The sequence below is a fragment of the Heterodontus francisci genome, chromosome 3 (assembly GCF_036365525.1).
Source record: "Heterodontus francisci isolate sHetFra1 chromosome 3, sHetFra1.hap1, whole genome shotgun sequence".
Taxonomy (NCBI): domain Eukaryota; kingdom Metazoa; phylum Chordata; class Chondrichthyes; order Heterodontiformes; family Heterodontidae; genus Heterodontus; species Heterodontus francisci.
The window spans coordinates 50,662,663-50,689,041 of NC_090373.1; the positions used below are offsets into that span (position 1 = coordinate 50,662,663).

The following is a 26,379-nucleotide window of genomic DNA, read 5'->3' on the forward strand; positions in this document are numbered from 1 at the left end:
GATCATCCACTTCAATTCCTTTTTCTCACACTATCCTGATTTCCCCTTATGTCATTTGTATTTAGAAATCTGTCAATCTCTGCTTTAAACATACTCAATGACTGAGCTTCCACAGCCCTCTGGGTAGAGAATTCCAAAGATTCACAACCCTCTGAGTAAAGAAATGTCTCCTCATCTCTGTCCTAAGTGGCTTCCCCCTTATTTTGAAATTGTGTCCCCTGGTTCTAGACTCCCCAACGAGGGGAAACATCTGAGCTGCATCTCCCCTGTTTCTCCCTTTAAGTATTTTGTAGGTTTCAATGAGATCACCTCTCATTCTTCGAAACTCTAGAGAATACAGGCCCAGTTTCCCCAATCTCTCTTCATAGTATCGTCCCACCATTCTGTGAACAAGTCTGGTGAACCTTCGTTGCACTCCCTCTATGGCAATAATATCCTTCCTAAGGTAAGGGGACCAAAACTGCACACAGTACTCCAAGTGCTGTCTAACCAAGGTTCTATACAATTGAAGCAAGATTTTACTACTCCTGAACTCAAATCTTCTTGCGATAAAGGCTAACATACCATTAGCTTTCCTAATTGCTCCCTGTATTACTTTGTATTAATTGCTCCCAAGATTACTCCCAGTACCATGTTCAATTGAGTATAGAAATAGGAGGACAGTGCAGATGATTGTGTGGCTGGAAAGATGGAGAGAGAGCTAGAGATTCCTGGGGCATGGGTCTAGTTCTGGAGAAGGCCGGACAGGTTGCACCTGAACAGAGCTGGGACAAATTTCCTTGCAGGGCGATTTGCTAGTGCTATTGTAGAGGATTTAAATTAACTTGGCAGGGGTATAGGAACCAGGACATCATACAAGAGAGGAACACTAAGCTGCATGGAGAATTGGAAGACAGATTGCACTACAGTAGGAAATAGTAAGTTATTAGATGGAGTCAAAGTAAGAGGGAAAGTAATATAGCCTAAATTAGGGTTACTATGCATGTTTGTGAATGTGCAGAGTGTGGTGAATAAGCTTGGTGAGCTGTATGTGCAGATAGCCACGTGAAAGTATGATGTTGTGGTGATAATGGAGACTTGGCTCAAAGAAGGGGAGGACTGGGTACAAAATATTCCTGGATACAAGGTGTTCAAGAAAGAGAGGAAAGGAAGAAAAGAGGGAGGTGTGGCAGTTTTGATTAAGGAGAGCAATGCAGTGCTGGAGAGAAAGGATGTCCCAGAAGGGTCAAGGACAGAATCTATTTGGCTGGAGCTGAGGAACAAAAAAAGTGCAATTACGTTGCTCGGTGTTGTCTGTAAGCCACCAACCAGCAGGAAAGAAGTACAGCAGGGTTCTCCAACATACGGCCCATGGATCAGGATCCAGGGCCGCCAAAAGTTTCCATCCAGCTGGCCGATGTATTTCAGAGATGAGAAATTTCCCATTGTCTTCTTATTTCAGAGCAGCTTTTTTAAAAATTCACTATTTCAGTTTCACAGCTGACAGGTGCTGACATCGGGAACAGTGGTTTCTGAACTTCGGTCAGATTTGGGGTTTTCCAGCAGGACCAACCACAAAGCTATCTTGCTGAGTGCTCCCACTCCCTGCAACTATCAGGCAGAGGGAGAGAGAGGGAGTGGAGGAGACAGAGAAAGAGGGAGAAAGGGAGGGGGTGGACAGCGAGAGAGAGAGAAGGGAAGTAAGACTGATGTAAGGCTCACCGGCTGTAGTTCCCTGGATTATCCCTGCTGCCCTTCTTAAATAAAGGCACAACATTAGCTATCCTCCAGTCTTCCGGTACCTCACCCGTGGCTAACGATGATACAAAAATCTCTGCCAGGGCCCCAGCAATCTGTTCCCTTGCTTCCCATAACATCCTAGGATACACCTAGTCAGACCCTGGGGATTTATCCACCTTAATGAGCTTCAAAACCTCCAACACCTCCTCCTTTGTAATGTTGATATGCTCCAGGATATCAGTGTTCCCTCCCTTGAACTCACTAGCTTCCATGACCTTCTCCACGGTAAATACAGACGAGAAGTATTCATTTAAGACCTCGCCCATTTCCCGTGGCTCCACACATAGATTGCCACACTGATCCTTAAGGGGACCTACTCTCTCCCTAGTTACCCTATTACTCTTAATATACTTATAGAATCTTTTAGGATTCTCCTTTATCTTATCTGCCAGGGAAATCGCATGGTCCTTTCTTGCCCTCCTAATTTCCTTCTTAAGTCTAGTCCTACGTCCCCTCGCTTGATCCCAGCTGCCTATACCTAACATATGCCTCCTTCTTTGTCCTGACCAGACCCTCAATATCCCTCGTCAACCAAGGTTCCCTTCACTTGCCAGCCTTGCCCTTCCATCTAACAGGAACATGCCGGCCCTGAACTCTTCCTATCTCACTTTTAAAAGCCTCCCACTTGCCAGGCGTCCCTTTACCTGTAAACAGCCTCTCCCATTCAACATTTGAAAGTTCCTGTCTGATGCCATCGAAATTAGCCTTCCCCCAATTTAGGACTTCAACTTGAGGACCAGTCCTATCCTTTTCCATAACTATCTTGAAGCTAATAGAGTTATAATAGGTCACTGATCCCAAAGTGCTCCCCCACTGACACATCAACCACCTTCCCAGCCTCATTTCCTAAGAGGAGGTCGAGTGTAGCCCCTTCTCTAGTCGGGCCATCCACATACTGCTTCAGAAAAGTATCCTGGACACACTTAACAAATTCTTCCCCATCTGATCCCTTAGCACTAAGGAAGTCCCAGTCAATTAGGGAAGTTAAAATCACCTACTATTACAACCCTATAATTCCTACACCTATCTGTGATTTCCCTACATATATGCTCCTCTAATTCCCTCTGACTACTGGGGGGCCTCTTGTATAGTTCCATCAAAGTGATCACACCTTTTGTATTTCTAAGTTCTACCCATATGGCCTCGCTGGACATTCCCCCCGGGATATCCTCTCTAAGTACTGCAGTGATGTCCTCCCTAATCAATAGTGAAACTCCCCCTCCTCTCTTACCTCCACCTCTGTCACACCGGAAACATCGGTACCCCGGAACATTGAGCTGGCAGTCCTGCCCATCCCTAAACCACGTTTCCGTAATAGCTATAATATCACAATCCCATGTACCGATCCAAGCTCTGAGTTCATCTGCCTTACCTGTCAGGCTTCTTGCATTAAAGTAAATGCAGTTTAGCCTACCAGACCTTCCACGCTCCCTGTCCTGCCCCTGCCCGGCCTGCCTGCTGGACTTGCTTGCTTTAACCTCTACATTTGCCTCAACTATCTCATCAGAGAGATTACTACTTTGGATCCCACCCCGCTGCAAGACGAGTTTAAACCCTCCCGAGTAGTACGAGCAAACCTCCCCGCAAAGATATTGGTCCCCTTCCAGTTCAGATGCAACCCGTCCTTCTTGCACAGGTCACCTCTGCACCAGAAGAGATCCCAATGATCCAAGTAGCTGAAGCCCTCCCGCCTACACCAGCTCTTCAGCCACGCATTCATTTGCCTTATCCTCCTATTCCTACCCTCACTAGCACGTGGCACAGGGAGTAACCCTGAGATTACAACCTTAGAGGTCCTACGTTCTTCTGGGGGAGGTGAACAGCCAGAGGTCGTGGTCTACATTGGTACCAATGACATAGGTAAGAAGAGGGATGAGGTCCTGAAAACAGATTTTAGGGAGTTAGGAAGGAGATTAAAAAGTAGGACCTCAAAAGCAGTAATCACAGGATTACTCCCAGTCCCAGATGCAAGTGAACATAGGAAAAGGAGAATTGAGCAATTGAAAATGTGGCTGGAGAACTGGTGTAGGATGGAGGGCATCACACTTCTGAGACATTGGGACTGGTTCTGGGGCAGGTGGGACCTGTAAAAGATGGACGGGTTGCATCTTAGCAGGACTGGGATGAATATCCTCACAGGAATATTTGCTAGTGCTGTTGAGGAGGGTTTAAACTAAATTGTCAGGGAGATGGGAACCTGGGAGGGAGCTCAGATTGGAGGGAAGCAAAACTGGTAATTTGTCAGGGGTGTGGGAACCAGGAGCAAGTATCAGTGAGGAATACCAAGGTGCACAGAATACTGGGGGAGATAGATAGCACGACAGTAGGGAACAGTAAGTTATTAGGTGGGGTCAGAGTAAGGGAGAATGTAATAAAGTCTAAATCAGGGTTAATGTGTAAGTATGTGAATGCACGGAGTGTGGTTAGTAAGATTGGTGAGGTACAGGCACAGATTGCCATGTGGGAATATGATGTTGTGGCTTTAACAGAGACCTGGTTCAAAGAAGGGCAGGACTGGGTGTTAAATATTCTTGGATACAAGGTGTTCAGGAAAGATAAGCAAGGGAAAAAAGGAGGAGGGGTGGCGGTATTGATTAAGGAGAGCATTGCAGTGCTGGAGAAAAAGGATGTCCAAGAGGGGTTGAGGACAGAATCAATTTGGCTAGAGCTAAGGAACAATAATGGTACGGTTACATTGCTCAGTGTTTGTCTACAGGTTACCAGCTAGTGGGAAGGACGTGGCCATAATTTTTCAGTCTTCCTTAGACTCGGGGGTGGTGCCAGAGGACTGGGGAATTGTAAACGTTACACCCTTGCTCCAAAAAGGATATAAATTTAAGCCAGACAATTACAGGTCAGTCAGTTTAACTTCGGTGGTGGGGAAACTTCAGGAAAAAATAATTCAGGGCAATATTAATAGTCACATGGACAAATGCGAGATAATTAAGGAAAGCATGGATTTTTTTTAAGGAAAATCATGTTTGACTAATTTGCTGAAGTTTTTTGGGGAGGTACATAGAGGGTTGATGAGGGCAATGCTGTTGATGTGGTGTACATGGACTTTCAAAAGGCATTTGATACATTGCCACACAGCAAAATTGTAGCTCATGGAATAAAAGCAACGGTAGCAACGTGAATACAAAGTTGGTTGAGTGACAGGAAACAAAGAATAGTGGTTAATGGATGTTTTTCGGGATGGAAGAAGGTTTGTAGTGGAGTTCCCCAGGGATCAGTGTTGGGACCATTGCTTTTCCTGATATATATTAATGACCTAGACATTGATGTACAGGGCACAATTTCAAAGCTTGCAGATAATATGAAACTTGGAAGCATTGTGAACCATGAGGACGATCGTGTAGAACTTAAAAAGGACGTAGACAAGTTGGTGGAATGGGTAGACAGGTGACAGATGAAGTTCAATGCGGAGAAATATGAGGTGATTCATTTTGGTCAGAAGAACATGGAAAGACAATATAAAATAAAGGGTACAATTCTAAAGGGGATACAGAAGCAGAGGGATCTGGGTGTAAAAACAAAAGTGTACAAGATTATGAGGGGCATGGACAGGGTGGATAGGGAGCAGCTGTTCCCCTTAGTTGAAGGGTCAGTTACGAGGGGACACAAGTTTAAGGTGAGGGGCAGGAGGTTTAAGGGGGATTTGAGGAAGAACTTTTTTACCCAGAGGGTGGTGATGGTCTGGAATGCACTGCCTGGGAGGGTTGTAGAGGCAGGTTGCCTCACATCCTTTAAAAAGTACCTGGATGAGCACTTGGCACGTCATAACATTCAAGGCTATGGGCCAAGTGCTGGCAAATGTGATTAGCTAGACAGGTCCGGTGTCTTTAATGCTTCAGTGCCGACTTGATGGGCCGAAGGGCCTCTTCTGCACTGTATTATTCTGTGATATGTGCATAAGTCATTGAAGGTGGCAGGGCAGGTTGAGAGAGTGGTTAATAAAGCATAACCTGGGCTTTATTAATAGGGGCGTAGAGTACAAGAGCAGGCAAGTTATGTTGAACTTATATAAAACGCTTGTTCGGCCTCAGTTGGAGTATTGCGTCCAGTTCTGGGTGCTGCACTTTAGGAAAGACGTGAAGGCATTAGAGAGAGTTCAGAAAAGATTCCCGAGAATGGTTCCAGATATGAGGAATTTCAGTCATGAACATAGATTGGAGAAGTTAGGATTGTTTTCCTTGGAGAAGAGAAGGCTGAGAGGTGATTTGATAGAGGTATTTAAAATCATGAGGGGTCTGGACAGAGTAGATAGAGAGAAACTGTTCCCACTTGTGAAAGGATCAAGAACGAAACGGCACATATTTAAAATATTTGGTAAGAGAAGCAAAAGTGACATGAAGACAAACTTTTTCATGCAGCGAGTGGTTAAGGTCTGGAATGCACTGTCTGAGAATGTGGTGGAGGCAGGTTCAATTAAAACATTCAAAAGGGATTAGACTGTTATATGAAAAGGAAGAATGTGCAGGGTTACGGGGAGAAGACTGGGAAGTTGCACTAGGTAAACTGCTCTTTCGAAGAGCAGGCGTAGACACGATGGGCTGAATGGCCTCCTTCTGTGCTGTAACTATTCTGTGAATCTGTGCCTCTTCCTCTTGTTCCTCTTCCTCCTCCTCCTCATGCTCCTGCTCCTCAGCTACTCACTGTATAGCTGATGGCAAGAGCTTTCCCCTCGTGATGGCAAGGTTGTGCAGCATGCATCAGATCGTCACAAATCTTAATACCCACTCTGCCAAATAGTGCAGGACTCCTCCAGAGTGATTCTGGCACTGAGGTCATTGTTTCAGCATGCCAATTGTCTGCACTATTTCCTTTTTCTGGCAGATGGCTTTCAATGCATGCATGCTCCACACATGTCTGTGGGTTGCACACCAGAGACATCAGCCATTCTGTCAGCGGATAGTCCTTGTTGCCCACTAGCCAGCTTTTGGTTTGCTGTGATGGCTCAAATGTAGCTGGCACAGCAGACTGCCATAGCATAACTGCTGCCAGGACACAGGGTATCAGCCTACAAGCTTCGCTGCCTATGGTCTCTCACTGACGCAGCATTGAGAAAGAGGAAGCCCTTTTAGCTCTCGTACATGGCAGAGTTAACAGGCGGCACCCAGAAAGTAATGTGTGTGCAGTCAATGGCACTCTGCACCATGGGGAAGTCTGCAATCCTGGCAAAGCTGTGTTCTCACTCTGTCTGCTTGTCTCTGACAAGAGAGAATGAAATATTGTTAGTTCTCTTTGAATAGAGAGTGTCAGTGACCTCTCTTTTGCAACAGTGAATGGCAAACTGCGGGATGTTGCAAATGTCACCAGCATCAGCCTGGAAGGAGTTCATTGTCACAGTCACTTTCACAGTCACTGGCAATGCAGTCCTTACCCTGCACTGAGGTTGGGTTCTGGTTGCAGAAGGTGGTAGATTTCAGTGCGGATGGTCTTATTGAAGCATAGACATCTTACATATTGTTCCTCACTGAGGTTCAGGTAGGATAATTGCTTCCTGAATACCTTGAATAGAAATGGCCTCCTGCTGAAAACCCTTCTCCCCCTCCCTTCTCTAGCAGCTTGTCCTGCTCTGCGCAATCTCTCTTCATTCTCCCAGTCATGCTGTAGTCCAAGGGGAATGCTTCATAGTGCAAGCAGTTTGTGAAGGAGCCATGAAGTCAGCAAAATGTCCTTCAATACCTGCCACACCACACCCTGCAGACTTTTGCAACTTGAAAGAACTATGAAACTTGTAGAATCATAGTAACATCCTTAAGAAATCAATCAGAAATTAACCTGTAAATAGTTGATGATCCCTTTAAATAGCACTGAGTGGTGGGTCCTTCCTGCTGCTTAATGCCTAAGAGAGGGCATCAACTGGAATGCAGAGCTCCAAGATGGCACCAGTGGTGTCAAATCAGTGTTGCATGCTGACTGATGCCATAATCTGCCTGCTCTGCAATGCTTCCGGTGTAGGGTAACTGCATGCATGCTAAGGCCCTGACCAAGATGATGCTCAATGTGATTCGCAGCAGAAGTGTGCACACGCACATCGGACACCATTTTCCCCCCATATAGCAGCTGTAGCCCAAATTCGTGCCCCTGATCTTACAACATCCACACAAGAAAATGTGACAGAAGATTCACATGGGACATCTTAATAATGAGAAGTGCAACTGAAGAACAAAGCGCAGTTTTGGATTGCTCTGGCAAAGACATGGTAAGCCGAATGGCCTTCTTTCGTGTTGTAAACTTCCATGGTTCTCAGTAACTGGTTTTGTTTTAGAAATGAGCAAAACCAGAAATTTTATTGAATGGCATTTTTAGATAATGTTCCTGTGCGTGGTGTCCATTATTTTTCCAGGGAAACTGCATTCTGCAGAATAGGAGCAAAACCCATATTTCAGTGCACCCCGGACGTTGTGAGAAACAACTTGTCCTTTTAGTAGCTGTAAACTGGAAATTGGCAGTGACTGGGGAAGGACTCCACTTTATTCTCTTTCACATTGGGTGTATGTTTTGATTTTACAGATCAAAGGATTGCCTTTTTCTGTCAAGAAAGTCACAAGCACCAGCTATTGACCAATAACCTAAGAACACTTAATATTTTTTCCAAGTGTTGAAAGCATACATAAACAACAAAGCAATTTGCTGTAAAATCTTGTGATGAATATTTTGAATAGCATTTAATGAATACAAGAATGAAGTATAGTTCTAAGATCGTTACTAACTTAAAATAATTCTACTTTTGATTTTGATGAGATGTCACCGCAATTCTCAAATACACATTTCCTATAACTCTATGTACGCTGTTGCTATGACATAAAAATTAAAATGTCACTCTCTGGTCCCACATTAATAATTACCCAAAGCATTTTCCTTGTCGTGAAGCTACCTGCGCATGCCTGTCAGGTTTTTTCACTCATGCAGAAATGTGATGCTGGAAAGAAAACAAAATGGATTGTTGGGAAAGTGAAATATTTCTCAATGTTATCACCCTCCTTTCTCGAAGGCACGGACTTGTTGGAGTATGGGTCCATAGACACCAGGAGCCTTCAAGGATGAGGGTGAGACACATAAACCAAACAGGGTCTGATTTTTCATTATATTTGTCTCACGATTGTAATGGTTCATTTGCAGATATGTTTGTGTTTTGAAGGGCTAGGGAGAAAAAATATATTCTTTCATGTAAGAAAAGTATAAATTGTCCTGGCCACATAAATACATTCATTAATTTGTGACCGTACTGATGGGTAAGGTTATGAAATCCTAAAATCTCTCTCCGCATTTGACTGCTCCTCAATATTACACGTATTGTATTGTTTCTTTCATTGTGTAGGCTCACCGGGGCCATCCAGTGACCACAGCAGCGGGACATCCTCTCCTCTGTTTGACAGCGGTTTACATTTAAATGGAAACTCTACAAATACCGTAAGCTATTTTGTTCATCTTTTATCAGTAAGAGATTATAAGTGCACAATGATGTATTCATTTTCATGTTTCAGTCAGACTATATGATATAGTATATAACTGTAGGTGAGCTGTTGGATGAGACGGTAAACTAAGGGCCCCTCAGGTGACATAAAAGATCCCGTGGCACTATTTCAAAGAGGAGCTGGGGAGATCTGCCTGGTATCCTGGCCAATATTTATTCCTCAACCAACAATTAAAAACAGATGATCGGGTCATTATCTCATTGCTGTTATGGGAGCCTGCTGTGTGTAAGTTGCCTGCCATGTTCCCTACATCATAAGGGACTAAACTACAAAGGTATTTAATCGGCTATAAGTGCTTTGGGATGTTCAATGTCATGAAAAGCACTCTCTAAATGCAAGTATTTTCTTTCTTTCTGTCTTAAAGCCATTATCTCTGTGCCAGCGAATGAATGTACTAGATGTAAAATCTTTGCTATAGATTTTTATTCTTGGGAAAGGTATGCGGAGACAGCAAACATGGCTATGCGAGGGCTGCAGAAGGTCACGAGCTGAATTTTACAAGTGCGTCGCAGTTTGCAGCAGTGCACTCTAAAAGCAGCAAGCATCCCATGTGGATGCACCGTCCCTGAGCCCCCATCATATTATACATGGGGCTCGTTTAAATAGAGGGGGCAGAGTGGCCGCTCTGATGACAAAAGGGGGCGGCTGCTGCGAACCCGGCAACAGCGTCTGGCACCACCACGCTGGGGCCATTTTTAAAGGGCTTTAAGCCCTTCAGTAGCATTTTAAAATTTAAAGGTCCCAATCTCTGGGATGTAACAATAAAATGTCATTTCAAACATAAATCACTTCTCCCACCCTGCCCTCAATGAGTAGATTATACATTAATCGCACTCTTCCCCGATAATAAACCTTGAATAGTATTCAGAACTTTCCCCCCCAAACTTTGTTCCCTTTGACCCTCAACCCCTTCCCACCATCCCATTAGCCAGTAGAGATTGTTTACCCCGCTCCTTTTAAAAAATTCATTCATGGATTGTGGGCATCGCTGGCTAGGCCAGCATTTATTGCTCATCCCTAATTGCCCTTGAGAAGGTGGTGGTGAACTGCCTGCCTTATTGAACTGCTGCAGTCCATGTGGGGTAGGTACACCCACAGTGCTGTTAGGAAGGGAGTTCCAGGACTTTGACCCAGCAACAGTGAAGGAACGGCGATATAGTTCCAAGTTAGGATTGTGTGTGACTTGGAGCGGAACTTGCAGGTGGTGGTGTTCCCATGCATTTGCAGCCCTTGTCCTTCTAGTTGGTCGAGGTTGCAGGTTTGGAAGGTGCTACGGAGCCTTGCTGTGTTATTGCAGTGCATCTTGTAGATGGTACGCACTGCTGCCACTGTGCGTCGGTGGTCGAGGGAGTGAATGTCACCCCATCCACAAACAATCAAGCAGGCTGCTTTGTCCTGGATGGTGTCGAGCTTCTTGAGTGTTGTTGGAGCTGCACCCATCCAGGTACGTGGAGAGTATTCCATCACACTCCTGACTTGTGCCATGTAGATGGTGGACAGGTTTTGGGGAGTCAGGAGGTGAGTTACTCGCCGCAGGATTCCTAGCCTCTGACCTGCTCTTGTAGCCATGGTATTTATATGCCTACTCCAGTTCAGTTTCTGGTCAATGGTAACCCCCTAGGATGTAGATAGTGGGGGACTCAGTGATGGCAATGCCATTGAATGTCAAGGGGAGATGGTTAGATTCTCTCTTGTTGGAGATGGTCATTGTCTGGCACTTGTGTGGCGTGAATGTTACTTGCCACTTATCAGCCCAAGCCTGCATATTGTCTAGGTCTTGCTGTATTTCTACACAGACTGCTTCAGTATCTGAGGAGTCGCGAATGGTGCTGAACATTGTGCAATTATCAGCGAACATCCCCACTTCTGACCTTATGATTGAAGGAAGGTCATTGATGAAGCAGCTGAAGATGGTTGGGCCTAGGACACTACCAAATTGGACATTGAGGAGCCTGCCCTTCCTTAAAAAGCATTGAAAATTGGACAGAATCTCTTGCTGGTACAAGCTCTGACCTGCCTGATTTTCCTTATGTTCTGTACCCAGGTGATCCAATAACCCCAGGCACAGGAATCTTCTCTGATTTCTGTACCATCATTTTCCAGGTTCATCAGATCCATACGACTAATTCATTTCTGTTTTTAACATAGATCTAGTACCCCCCCACCCCCCCCCCCCCCCGCCCAGTTGCAATGGAATTATTTAATTATTAAATTTCATTTCAGTCTCTTAAGTATCACAACCCGTGTCAGAAAACATCAAGAAACAGGAGCAGGAAAGAAGTGTGTCTGAACCATTTCCAGTTCACATTACCAATAATCTCTCACCACCAACCAGCATGTCACTAAGAAATTAGTCAGTCTGGTAAAATCAACCCTTTCTGATTTGACCAGCTGACTCTCTATTAATAGGCCAGTTTCCCTGCCTCACTTCATCTGCTGTATAAACGTACAGCTGAATCCTATTCAGGTTGACACGAGGGAATTTCAATCATTGTTTTAATATTTTCCCATCTGGCCTACACTTCTCTGCCAAGCCACACTACCCTTCCTCATTTTTCTGATATTCGTGTTTTTTTTGTTAAAATAGCAGGATATCACAAGCTGAATCAACAAGAGTTTACAGCTAGGATTGGGAAATGCATCCAACAGTAAGCTGACTGTTTACTCTGTCAGGAAGCGCTTGTCTCCCAAAACAATATATATTCTGAAGACAGAAATGGTGAGAAAGCATTAAAATGAGACATTGTTCACACAGCAGTGTTACGCTGCAGATTTGCTTGCAGAACTAAGAGGACTATTAGAAAACATACAATGAGAAAAGGCCTATTTGGACCCTCGCCATGCTTCTTCCACATACCATGTACAATTTACTTTATCATGGACTCTATTTCATCCAATTAATCTTCTGAGCTTCTGAGGGGAAGTTCTGCTCCATGGTTCCCAAAGATTATTAAGAGAAACTACAGAATATTCACCTACCGTCACATCACTATTCAGCCTTGACCTCATGCTTCCACTGGCAATAGTGTCTTCTCCGCACTTAATTTCAGCAGAGCAGCATCCATTAGGGCTGATGTCATATCAGATTATTTTAAACACTAGCCATATTCTCTATTAACTCCAATCCTGTTCTCAGAGTGATATTCTTATTCACATAACATGCAAGAAGCTAGTGGATTTCTTTTGTCTCCAAACTCTTCTCAGATGCTGAATTGAAGGACACTGAGCACAAAGTTCTGGTCTAGGCTAAGATGAAAACCCAGCAATTTCCAATTGTGATGTGGAAAATGGGGCGGATCTTGGTTTCTCAAGGATTCCATCTCTTTTCTTAGGTTCTGACATTTTCTAGTGTAAGGGGCTGGGGTGGATGTTCCACCTGACCTCCTAGATTAAGCGGGTCTCTGGAAATTCCCAGCTACCATGGGCATTCTTTCCATTCCACTTATATGTAACTTCAATAAAATTCTCCGATTGAGACTTTTAGAAATGCCAATAATGGAACATATCCCAGAACTCACCCTCAGCTTCTCTAATCTGAATGATTGTTTTTCACTCCCTCAGAGAGTAGTAGGGGCGTGGAATGCCCTGCCTGCAACAGTAGTAGACTCGCCAACTTTAAGGGCATTTAAGTGGTCATTGGATAGACATATGGATGAAAATGGAATAGTGTAGGTCAGATGGTTTCACAGGTCGGCGCAACATCGAGGGCCGAAGGGCCTGTACTGCGCTGTAATGTTCTAATGTTCCACTCCACATTCGCAGCTTTTGCTTCAGTCACTGGGGGTGAAATCTGTCTTGGGCAGTAGAACAAAATGGGTGATAGATCATTGGCAGTCCATTTTTCAAGCCTCCTAGTTTTGTTTTCCATTGTGCTGAAAAAAATCAGACACAATTGTCACACCAACTTTCTTTGTTGAATGATAATTGTCTTTCATCCTCTGTCTGGAGATCTGAATTTATATTTTAGAGGCTTGTCACATGATAATCACTCAGTGATTCAAGCATAGTAATTACCAGTATTTCTTCTTGCTAAAAGGAAAAGAACAAACAGTTCCATTAAACTTCCTGGGTCTTGGTTCTTGCTGGGGATGAGCAGACATTTCGTCTCCCTCCTCACAAGCCTTGCAATGTAGGATACAGTGTTGCAAATTATATGGCCACCCTAAGCTGATAACAAAGTCATCTTTTATCTGTTCTTTTTAAAATCTCCTAGATTAAGTGGGTCTCTGGAAATTCCCAGCTACCATGGGCATTCTTTCCATTCCACTTGTATGTATCTACAATAAAATTCTCCTATTGAGACCTTTGGAAATGCCAATAATGGAACATATCCCAGCACTCACCCTCAGCTTCTCTAATCTGGATGATTGTTTTTCACTCCCTCCACTCCACATTTGCAGCTTTTGCTTCAGTCACTGGGGCAGCAAGAAGAAGCCTCTGGACTCAGAACGTGCAGACCCTAGTGGGGGACCCTCTCTCTCTCTCCATTCCAGCTTGCAAGCTTCCAACCCTGCCTGTTGACTGACCACCTTTGCATACTTCGGCTACAATCAGAAACCTCATTGGAGGAAATCATCCATATCACTATCTCCAAGAGACCCACTGAACCAGTTATCTACCTCTTCAAACTAAAAGCCTCAGGACCATCAAATTCAGCTAGAAGCCAGACGAATCATCAAACCCCAGATTGTATACCCGTTTTTTCTATGGACTCGAACTCAACCAATCTACCTTTCCCCACTCTGTAACGTGTGTGTGTGTGTGTGTGTGTGTGTGTGTGTGTGTGTGTGTGTGTGTGTGTGTGTGTGTGTGTGTGTGTGTGTGTGTGTGTGTGTGTGTGTGTGTGTGTGTGTAAGTAAGTTGGCACGTAGTTTATTATTTTTATTGATTAGGTTTAGGTCCAATAAAGTTAACCTCTTTCCTTGTTAAACTCAAGAAAACCTATCCGATTGGTTCTTGTTATAATCATAGCAAGTAAGTAATCAAACACCAACTGAATTGGCCAGTACATCCAGTTTAAAAAAGAATTAAACCTGTTGTGGTCAAACAAAGAGAGGGAAAAGAGGGAAGCCCTTCAACCTCTCCTCACCTGACTGTAACACAATGTAAAACATACAGCCGTTGCACCACCGCCTGAGACAGATTTCACTCCCACTATATCTTGCTCTTTAGAATTCTCCCCAAAACCATTTTGTCTCACTCTGCCTGTCTTAAAAAGCCTTTTGAAAATGCAGCTCTTTGATTGTACCTATAATCCACCTTTCCCCCTCACCTTTGCTGCTTTCTCTTTGTCATCCTCTTTACCTTCTAGTAAAGCACTTTGTTATGTTGTTCGACAGGAAGGTGCTCAAAAGTACAAGTTCCCATGTGGTTAAATGAGTTATTTGACACAGCCTAAATTGCTTTTGCTGAAACTTTGTTCTACATCCGTTACTTTGCACAAGGGGTGTAGAGGGTTGGGGGCAGGGTGAAAGAGTTTCCTTTCTTAGCTGAGGTTGTTACTTTTAAAGCCATATCCTCTGGTTATGTACTGACATACAAAATCAGCAGCCTCACTAATTGCTGCACCATCAGTGCCTCTATGCCATTTGAAGAGTTAAATCAAGTCTCCCGTCAGTCACCTTTTCCACATAATTTAAGGATCTTAAGTTGCTGAATCAACTGTTCACTCTGATTCCTTTCTAAATGCAGCAATTTCCTCTTTGGGGTAATGCGCCTGTAATTGGACCCAATATCCTAGATATGACTTCTCCAGTGATGCATCAGTCTGTGTTACACTGCTGGAGGAGATGGCGAATAGAAGCATGGATAGGGGAAAATCAGCATGCAAATAACAAGAACTGCTCGCTCACTAACTGAATGCTTAGTATTTTAATTTTGGCCCAGAAGATTTAAAGCAGCTATGCGCCACTTTAGATGATTGCATTCCATGTGTCTATCTGTGTTAGTTGAAATGAATCTGCCACCTCGTTTAGTGTCTGTTTTTACGTATTGTCAGCTAGATTTGATTGTTTGATTTTCCAAATTCTGCCTTCGGGTTAAAAAGATTCTCCTCCCTGTGCTGCCACATTACAGATTTAATGTTTAAACATAGGCAAAAGTCCGTGTAATTCAGGTGACAGGCTCGTAGTTGTTCGAGGATGATTTGCCCTCTGGCACCTTCTCATATCTATGTATTTGTTACACATTAAAATATTATGACAATAACAGAGTTACCACACACATAAAAGCAGCACTGTTAACAAGGTTGCTCGTTTTCCTAGTAACATTAACTGTGCTGATATAACCAGTTGCAGTTCTACTGTTAATAGGAAGCTACACTCTTGACAGTCCTTTCTTTCATATGCATTAACATAAGCACCATATATTTCATTTCCTATGCACCTTGAAGTGATAATTTCACAGTGAGTGAAACAATTCCTAGGGACAAATGAAGTACGCCTGAACTATTCAAATTTAACTTCTAGCTTTATGGCATAAGGCCTTTGATGAACATTTCTTTGTACCTTTGCTGCTGAGTTTGCAGAAATAGAAGTAGAATTGTTAACATAAAACTATTGCCACTCCTTCATGTTTTCACTTGCTTTTTTACATGTGTTATCTGGGAGGTTGATTCAGTTTCAACCTCACTCCCTATGGACAATGCATGACAGAAGCCTGCCATGATTTTGGGATTAAATGGCTTTGGTTCAGCAGTCTTATTCTGAGGAGATCAGAGGAACGAGAGTGACCAATGAAAATGCCATTTAGGTGCAGTGGGGGGATTCTTTTGAGGACGAGGTTACGCGGCATTATCAAGGAACCTTTGCTTCAGTACTGATTGATTCCTCTTGTCTTTCACAGTATCTTTAATAGCAAATATTGGATAAATTGAATGTTTCACTCAGCATCAACCTGATTCTATTCAAAGGCCATGATTGAAACCAAATCGTAGGAACATAGGAATTGCTCAATGTGAAAGCACCAAGGTCTATCTAGCTCACCTTCTACCATTCCGATAGTCACATGATGTAAAGATAATGGAAAGGAATGATAAATAATCGTAGTGATGAATTTATCAATTAGTCTAAAACACACCCAGATTTGTGGTGCGAAAGACCCGATAGGTCCAAAATCAGCTGTTCCTCTCTTTCTATCAAAAAATAACATCTTGGGATAAAGTATATAAGCAATTTGAGACATGACAGGCAGGGTCAGAGGCAGGGGACGGGGGGGGGGGAGGGGGGGTGGTGGTGTGGGGGTTCCTGTAGAATTGCGATGGGGGGCAGGGGTGCAGGGCCCATTGCCCCCCTGTCGCCAAGTAATTTTGTCAGGGGCCAGTTAGGCCAACCACGGCCTTCCTGCCTAGAGGCCTATTAACGGTCACTTAAGGGCCTCTTCCCTCTGCCACTGGGATTTAACCAGAAGTAGGAGATACCTCCGCCATGTGGGGATGTCACCCAGTAATACGAGGCACCCTCCCTGTGAGCTTGGGGCGTCCCTCCATGGGCAATCTGTGGCCCACGGAGGATTCCCACAGGGAAAACCTCCACCTCCCTCGATCCTCCCTCCTCCTGCATTACATGTCCACCCTTTCCCTCCCCCTCACTGGGGCCTTCTGGACTGGCCTCGGTGACACCGCCTCACTTACCTGAGGTCCAGATGTCCAATGCTGGGCCTGGATCCAAGGCCGCTGCAGTACCAGAAATAGCCACCGGTCCCGGTGGCACTGCTGATACTGTTGAGCTGCCAGCCCTGTGATTGGCCAGCAGCTCTTGTAGGCGAGATTCCCATCTTTAAAGGGACAGGGATCCTGGCACCGGGCACTTAATTACTGGAGCAACACACGATCGCGTCGGGGAGGGCTGCTTGGAAAGACCGAGGTGGGGTTCCCACTGCCTTTTCGGCCTGGCACCGGGGGCCCAACCGGCATCCAGCCTGACATGTGGTAAGTGTAACATGCTTGGAATGAGCAGGTGACTTTGCACCTCATATTTCCATACACTTTTAATGTTTTTATTTTTCAATTATTTATCCACTTTCCTTTTAAAGATTTTAAGGATTCTACTTCCATCACTGTTTCTGGTAGGGTATTCTGGGGGAGAAGTTGGGCTCTGAAGTGCCCATTTTTGGAGGTGCTATGTGGCCTCCTATAACGCTTGAAAATAATTTCTGAGATGTACGTGCAATCTTCCGATGAGATGGAGTTTGCGCATACATGTATTTAACGAACGCCGGCAGCATGCAGAGGAAACAAATTATGACAATAATTAGTATGAAAAAATGATTTGATGCCAGCGCTGCCATTTTCAAATGCCGTGCTCCAGCCTATGCCTTGACTTAACCTTGTACAGTGGAACACAACGTTAAACGGCATGAAGAAACCCTGTCAGTTCTACAAAAAGTGATCATGAACTACTTACAGGCTAGTTGCTGGATTATTTCTTCTGACTGTTGCTGCAAAAGTTTTTGGATCTTTTCTATCATTGCCTAAAGTTTCAACAGTCTACAGAGAGTAGTCAGGCGAGGTGTTGAAGTACTTTTTGTTGCTTTCAAACAGGGGCCACATTACAAATTTTGTCCTACATTGGGGGCCAGTGAGAAATTTTCAGAACAATAGAGGCATTAAAAATATATTTTACTGTTAATCAAAATAATAAAAAATGTGTATTTTTGTGAACAAGCTTTAAATGAGAAGACTAACTATATTGAACACTGATTTAATGAGATACCTGGCATTGTGTTTGCTTGCATAAGTAGACAATGTCTGCCCGCACACTTAACGATGCAATGCAGAGTATTCCACATAGATGTCCATCTGTCAGGAGTGATTGTGATCACTCTCTCTCTCTCCCCCCTCTCTGTGTCCGTCACTCTCTCTCCCTCTCTCTGTGTCTCGCTCTCCCCCTCTCTGTCTCTGTCTCTCTCTCTCTTCCTCTCTCTTTGGCTGACTCCTTCCTCTCTCTTTGTATCTGTCTGTCTTTCCCCTCACTGTGTCAGTCTCTCTTTCCCCCTCTCTGTCTGTCTCTCCCTCTCTATGTCTGTCCCTCTCTCCCCGTCTCTCTGTGTCTGACACTCTCTCTCTCCCTGTGTCTGATTCCTACTCTCTCTTTCTCCCTCCATGTGTGTCTGATTCCCTCTGTCTCCCTCTCCCTCTCTCTGCATCTGTCTCTCTCTCTCCCTCTCTCTCTCTCTCTCTGTGTCTGTGTCTGCCTCTCGCTGTCCCTCTCTCTGTCTGTACCCCCCACCCCTGTGTCTCTCTGTCTATCTCTCTCTCCAACTCTCTCTCACCCTCTCTCCCCCTCTCTTTGTTTCCGACTCCCCCTCTCTGTATCTGACTCCCTCTCTCTCCCTCTCTCTCTCTCTCTGTCTGTTTCTCTCTATCCCTCTCTCTGTGCCTGTCACCCCCTCTCTATGTTTGTCTCTCTCTCTCTCTCTCTGCCCCTCTCAGTGTCTGTCTCTCTATCCCTCTCTCTGCCTGTATCCCCCTATCTCTGTGTCTGTCTCTCTCTCTTTTTCCCTCTGTCAGTGTCTGTCTGCCTCTCCCCTCTCTGTGTCTGTTCCTCTCTCCGCCTCTCTGTCTGTCTCTCCCTGCTGATTGGCCGGCAGCTCACTGAGGCGGGACCTCCTCCCTCTGGCGGGTGGAAGTCCCACTTCTGGACTCCATTACATGGGAAAGGGGGATTCCTGCACTCCATTACATGGGAAAGGGGGATTCTTTCTCCCTCTCTCTGTGTGTGTGTGTCTCTCTCTCCACCCCCCCTTCTGTTTCTCCCTCTGCGTCTGTCTCTCTCTCCCCCTCTCTCTCTGTCTGACTCACCCCTCTCTCTCCCTCTCCCTGTGTCTGACTTCCCCTCTCTCTGTGCCTGACTCCTTCCCTCTCTGTGTCTGTCTCTCTATTTGTCTCTCTCTGTGTCTGTCTCCCCCTCTCAGTGTTTATCTCTCTCTCCCCCTCTCTCTCCCTCCTCTCTGTCTTTCTCTCTCTTTCCCTCTCTCTGTGTCTGTCTGTCTCTCTCTCCGGTCTCTCTCTCCCTCTCTCTCTGCCTGACTCCCCTGCTCTCTGTATCTAGCCTGTCCCCTCTCTGTGTCTGTCTCTCCCTCCCTCTTTCTCCCTCTCTCTGTGTTTGTCTCTCTCTCTCCCTCTCTCTGTGTCTGTCTCTCTCTCCCACTCCCTCTGTGTCTGACTTCCCCTCTCTCTCCCCTCTCTCCCTCTCTCTCTGTCTATCTCTCTCTCCAACTCTCTCACCCTCTCTCCCCCTCTCTTTGTTTCCGACTCCCCCTCTCTGTATCTGACTCCCTCTCTCTCCCTCTCTCTCTCTCTCTGTCTGTTTCTCTCTATCCCTCTCTCTGTGCCTGTCACCCCCTCTCTATGTTTGTCTCTCTCTCTCTCTCTCTGCCCCTCTCAGTGTCTGTCTCTCTATCCCTCTCTCTGCCTGTATCCCCCTATCTCTGTGTCTGTCTCTCTCTCTTTTTCCCTCTGTCAGTGTCTGTCTGCCTCTCCCCTCTCTGTGTCTGTTCCTCTCTCCGCCTCTCTGTCTGTCTCTCCCTGCTGATTGGCCGGCAGCTCACTGAGACGGGACCTCCTCCCTCTGGCGGGTGGAAGTCCCGCTTCGGGACCATTAAAACCTGGGGACCCGTAAATTGCGGGATGGATCCCCGGGCTAGGCGGAAGCGGAAATTCCCGTCCGCCTAAGGTAAAATCCAGCCCTCTGTGTCTGTCTGCCCCTCTCTCTCTCCCTCTCGCTGTCTGACTCCCTCTCTCTGTCTGTCTGTCTCTCTCTTCCTCTCGCTGTCTAACTCTCCCCTCTCTCTCCCCCTCTCTCTGTGTCTGACTCTCGATCTCTCTCTGTGTCTCTCTGTGTCTCCTTCACTCCCACTGTGCCTTGGCCACAAGCCTTGGGCTTACCTTCACTTTAATCAGCATGCTGCTGGTTCCCCAGGCTGACCGCAATAACTACCATCTCCATCGTGACCCACTCCGCTCATTAACCTCCAGGGTCGCGCAACAGGGACACAGCCTGTCATCATGCAGGCACATGGTGCTCTCTGAGAGTTGTAGTGCTGGATTATGGTTCTGTCCGTAGGGACCGGAGAGTAGCAGCAGTACATTTCCATTCAGGCACTCACTCACTGAAAACTGCAGGAGTGGCAGATTGTAATAGAAATCTTTGGTGGTCATTGATGAAGCAGCTGAAGATGGTTGGGCCGAGGACACTGCCCTGAGGAACTCCTGCAGTGATGTCCTGGAGCTCAGATGATGGACCTCTAACAACCACACCATCTTCCTTTGCGCTAGGTATGACTTCAACTAGCGGAGAGTTTTCCCCCGATTCCCATTGACTCCAGTTTTGCTAGGGCTCCTTGAAGCCATACTCGGTCAAATGCTGCCTTGATGTCAAGGGTGGGCAGTCACTCTCACTCACCTCTTGAGTTCGACTCTTTTGTCCATGTTTGAACCAAGGCTGTAATGAGGTCAGGAGCTAAGTGCCCTGGCGGAACCATCTTCTTTTTTTATTCATTCATGGGCTTTGGGCGTCGCTGGCCAGGCCAGCATTTATTGCCCATCCCTAATTGCCCTTGAGAAGGTGGTGGTGAGCTGACTTCTTGAACCGCAGTAGTCCATTTGGGGTAGGTACACCCACAGTGCTGTTAGGAAGGGAGTTCCAGGATTTTGACCTAGTGACAGTGAAGGACGGTGATATAGTTCCAAGTCAGGATGGTGTATGACTTGGAGGGGAACTTGCAGGTGGTGATGTTCCCATGCATTTGCTGCCCTTGTCCTTCTAGTTGGTAGAGGTCGCGGGTTTGGAAGGTGCTGTCTAAGGAGCCTTGGTGCATTGCTGCAGTGCATGTTGTAGATGGTACACACTGCTGCCACTGTGCGTCGGTGGTGGAGGGAGTGAATGTTTGTAGAAGGGGGGCCAATCAAGTGGGCTGCTTTGTCCTGGATGGTGTCGAGCTTCTTGAGTGTTGTTGGAGCTGCACCCATCCAGGCAAGTGGAGAGTATTTCATCACACACCTGACTTGTGCCTTGTAGATGGTGGACAGGCTTTGGGGGTTCAGGAGGTGAGTTACTCGCTTCAGGATTCCTCGCCTCTGACCTGCTCTTGTAGCCACGGTATTTATATGGCTACTCCAGTTCAGTTTCTTGTCAATGGTAGCCCCTAGGATGTTGATAGTGGGGGATTAATTGTCCACCGCCATTCATGGCTGGATGTGATAGGACTGCAGAGCTTAGATCTGATCTGTTGGTTATGGGATCGCTTAGCTCTGTCTATCACATGCTGCTTACGCAGTTTGGCACGCATATAGTCCTGTGTTGTAGCTTCAACAGGTTGACACCTGATTTTGAGGTATGCCTGGTGCTGCTCCTGGCATGCCCTCCTGCACTCTTCATTGAACCAGGGTTGGTCTCCAGGCTTGATAGTAATGAGAGAGTGGAGGATATGCCGGGCCATGAGGTTACAGATTGTGGTTGAGTACAGTTCTGCTGCTGCTGATGGCCCACAGCGCCTCATGGATGCCCAGTTTTGCATTGCTAGATCTGTTTGAAATCTATCCCATTTAGCTCGATGGTCGTGCCACACAATACGATGGAGGGTATCCTCAATGTGAAGACAGGACCTCATCTCCACAAGGACTGTGCGGTGGTCATTCCTACCAATACTGTCATGGACAGATGCATCTGCGGCAAGCAGATTGGTCAGAACGAGGTCAAGTATGTTTTTCCCTCTTGTTGGTTCCCTCACCACCTGCCGCAGACCCAGTCGAGCAGCTATGACCTTTAGGACTCAGCCAGCTCGGTCAGTACCGAGCCACACAGAGTGCATTCTGCGCCCTTGCCACCCTCAGTGCTTCCTCCAAGTGATGTTCAACATGGAGGAGTACTGATTCATCAGCTGAGGGAGCGTGGTAATCAGCAAGAGGTTTCCTTGCTCCAGTTTGACCTGATGCCATGAGTCTTCATGGGGTCCGGGGTCATGTCCAGGGCAACTCCCTCCTAACTGTATACCACTGTGCCGCCACTTCTGCTGGGTCTGTCCTGCCAGTGGGACAGGACGTACCTGGGGATTGTGATGAGATATTGCCTGTCAGGTATGATTCCTTGAATATGACTATGTCAGGCTGTTGCTTGACTAGTCTGTGGGACAGCTCTCCCAACTTTGGCACAAGTCCCCAGATGTTAGTAAGGAGGACTTTGCAGGATCGACAGGGCTGGATTTGCCGTTGTCATTTCCGGTACCTCGGTCAATGCCAAGTGGTCTCTCCAGTTTAATTCTTTATTAACTTTGTAACGGTTAGATACAACTGAGTGACTTGCTTGGCCATTTAAGAGTGTGAGTCTGGAATCATATGTAGGCCAGACCAGGTAAAGACTGCAGATTTCCTTCCCTAAAGGACATTAGTGAACCAGATGTGTTTTTACAACAATCGACAATGGTTTCATGGCCATCATTAGGCTAGGTTTCAATCCAGATTTTATTAATTCAATTCAAATTCCACCTTCTGCTTTGGTGGGATTCGAACCCATGGCCCCAGAGCAATACCCTGGGTCTCTGGGTTACTAATCGAGTGACAATACCATTATGCCACCGCCTCCCCGCTTCTGATATTACTGAGCTGCCGGCCCTGTGATTGGCTGGCAGCAATTGGAGGCGGGACTCACTGCCTCAAAGGAGCAGAAGTCCCAACTAAAACCAATTAAGTGCCTGAGCCACACTAAATAGCGTGTAGTAGCTTCCAGGCCCAGCGGAGTCAGGCTCACCCCTGGCTTTTCAGCTGGTGGGCATGGCCACCGCCACACCTTTAATTCTGGGCCATGAGGCAATCCTGCCTCTGGATATCACAGCACATCTGTGAACTATTTTAAGCTGAACATTTTGGTTAAACCTTCATCTGGACCTTGTGCTGTGGAGCACAGCTAAGAAAAGAATGCTTGGTAGACAACTGCTCACCCCATGGGAGGATGGTCTGGAAGCTGCGTGCGTAAGCTCTGTTAGGAAGTATACAGATCTATAGGTGAAATGGAAGTTGGGGGCTGTTATCAGCAGATGATGCCATTTGAGATGGGCTGTAAGGGAGTACTGGCTGCTTCACTCACAATCTTAAGCACACTAGACTCATGGGCAGGCAACAGGGATCATTCCTTGGAAAGCGGCATGTGCTGCAGAAACTGGATCTGCGTTCTTCTGTCATGAAAGTAATGCAGGAAAATCACAAGCTCAACTCTCATGACATGATGTATGTTGCAGACTTAACGCTCTGATGGGTCACGGCCTTCAGGGATGGAAACCACTGTGCTGTCTGGCACAGCTGATGATCATGAGTGGCACTCTGAGTCATTGGAGTGGTTCATGTTATCGGCTTATCTAATAATTCTATTCCAGAGATATTGTCTCATGTTAAAATAAAATTGATTAGGTATTAGTAATTTATGTCATGGAATGTCTTTCTGCAGTTAGAACCAAAAAAAGATATAAAGTTTTCATTTGATCAATGCGAATTCTTCTCTGGTAGCAACCCATAGCAATAATGAGAATGTCAGTTGAGTTGGGTTTAATGAAGAAAGTTTAAAAGCTTAAATGGAGACTTATACATGATGTAGCACTAGGTCACTGGAAAAAAATAAATTGTCGAGGGATATAACTCGGGTCTTTAAAATGATGAAAAGCGTAGATAATGTAGATGCAAAAGGCTATGCAACTTCAACTGGGAATATCGAACATAGAGGGAACACGTTTAAAACAATCACATCTCAAGAGCGAGAGCAGTGGAACAGCAAAGCACCCAATACAATGCTGATTAAAATTGCTTAACTCTTTCAATAAAGAAATAGATAAATATTTGGTTAGGATTGAGCTTGAAGGTTACTGGACAGGGCTAATCAATGGAAACTCACATTTCTTTATTGCTAAGTCCAAAGAACCATCATCTTTGGAAAACAATAAGTCAAGCTTCAATAATAGAGATTACCTTTGTGGATCAGGGAGTTATATTTTGGAAAACCTTCCTTCAATGGCTTAAATAACTAGAGTACAGTGCACAAGAGTTGAGAAGGAGGGCAAAAGAGGTTAAGGACCCTCATGGTGTTCTAAATTAAGATGAAATGAAGAGAACAAATAATAATAAGAGTTTGAATTTCCTTTCATGGGAAAAAGCATCCCAAAGCCCTTCACAGATGGGCATTGAAAAAGGAGGCTGAACCAGGAAGAAAAAAAAAATGAGAAGTGGGAGGAAAGCTTCACTGAAGCAATAAGTTTTTGAGTGATTATTAAAGGGAGAGAAGTCTAGGGAGAAAGTTCCAGAGGGCACAATCAATGGAGCCAACAGTTGGTGCAATGAGAAGGGAAAGAAGAATGAAAAGAAGGCTGAAGTCTGAAGATTATGGCATGCTAAGTAGGAGCATTTTGGAGCCTTTTTACCACACAAGAAACTAACATTATACTGTCCAACATATTAGGGCTGATTTTTAATCTCACTTCCATGCCAATAGAAACATCTCATCTTTCCCTATAACCTTTTGCATATTGCAGGCATTAAAATTAGTTGATTGAAATCATGAACTCAAACATATTCTTGGTTTTGTAATATTCCATTTTTGTGCTTTCAGTGTTATACTCTTATGAGTTACTCATTGAGCAAACAATTTGTGTAAGGTTCACACTGCACACAATTGAAGCATGAGAATCTATATTTAAGTTTTCTATGTGAATGGCAAACATTAGCAAATTGAATTGCGGGAGTTAGCAATGATGCAAACCAAATGTTGATAGATGACTTTTTGTTCTTATCAAATTAAAAACTGGAAAATTAACAGCAGGAAGGGATGTGAGGCAGATATTTATTTACACAAAGGGCAATAGATTGACCTGCAAAAGCACACAGACTGGACAGAATAGAGTTGATTTTACAAAAATAGTGCACCCAGCTCAGAGCCTTCCCCATTGAGAGGGTACATTAGGACTTCAGTCACACGGTTCCACAATTTTTGCATCTATTAAAATTGAGGCAAGGCTCTGTGCTGGCAGTTCAAAAATCAAAATTAGTTCTAAAAATAGGTAGTCGCATTAGGGATTGAGGGCAATCATGATGAATTGGGTAGGTTGGGTCAAAAAGGGACAGGCTTGTTCGTCTTTTTCATTTTCATCTTCATAGTATTTATCTCAATATTCATTACACAAACATTTCCTCATCTCCTTAGCAAAACAATGCTTATTCAAATTCTCAACATATGATTAAAGGGAATGTCCCTGATGATTTTCAGGTTGTATTAATATTTGAGATTTTAGGGAGTTTGTTTAGATTATGTGGATATAATTTTCGATTATCCCTTAAGGTTCCTTTTGTGAAAGGTTTTATTGCTTGTAGCAATTTTTCTCACATCTGTCCGGTTTCCACGTCCTGCTTGCAGCTTTCTTGAGTATGTTTTGTTTTTAGTTACACTCTAACCATATCTTTAAAAAAAAAAGAGACATCTGTGGAGGGCCAAAGCTTGGGAGCCAATATCATTATTTTTTGAACTTGTTAAATGGATTGGGTCCTTGTCTAATGTTAAAGATGCACTAGCAAAGATCAAAGGAATAATTGAGCCTAGGAACTGGCATTGTTAGAACCAAGACAGTGCTGTTTGTTAGGGAGAACTTACTATTTTAACATTGGCAAAGCAAAGAAAAAAAAAATAGCTTTCACACCCACTAACTACATGGAAAAGAGACTCAGGAATTTGAAGTTGTTGTTCTAGGTAAGCCGGTACTTTTCTAATTGTCTCAAAACATCTGTTGGATTCTCAAAGCCGCAATAAGCAGTAAACAGTCGAACATAGACATAGAAACAAAGAAAATAGGAGCAGGAGTAGGCCATTTTGCCCTTCAAGTCTGATGCGCCATTCATTATGATCATGGCTGATCATCCAACTCAGTAACCTGTTCCCGCTTTCCCCCCATATCCTTTGATCCCTTTCGCCCCAAGAGCTATATCTAACTCCTTCTTGAAAACATACAATGTTTTGGCCTCAACTGCTTTCTGTGGTAGCAAATTCCACAGGCTCATCACTCTCTTGGTGAAGAAGTTTCTCCTCATCTCAGTCCTAAAAGGTTTACCCCGTATGCTTTGACTATGACCCCTGGTTCTGGACTC

The 26,379-nt window shown here is 44.9% G+C and overlaps 1 protein-coding gene across 1 annotated transcript in view; it reads left to right on the top strand.

The window, feature by feature from the left end:
• sntg2 (syntrophin, gamma 2) overlaps window positions 1-26,379 on the top strand; it is a 325,968-nt gene that overhangs the window by 80,541 nt on the left and 219,048 nt on the right. The window contains exon 9 of the mRNA XM_068028487.1: window positions 9,107-9,198. Coding sequence (XP_067884588.1) covers window positions 9,107-9,198 — 92 coding nt within the window. The remainder of the gene's footprint in view (window positions 1-9,106; window positions 9,199-26,379) is intronic.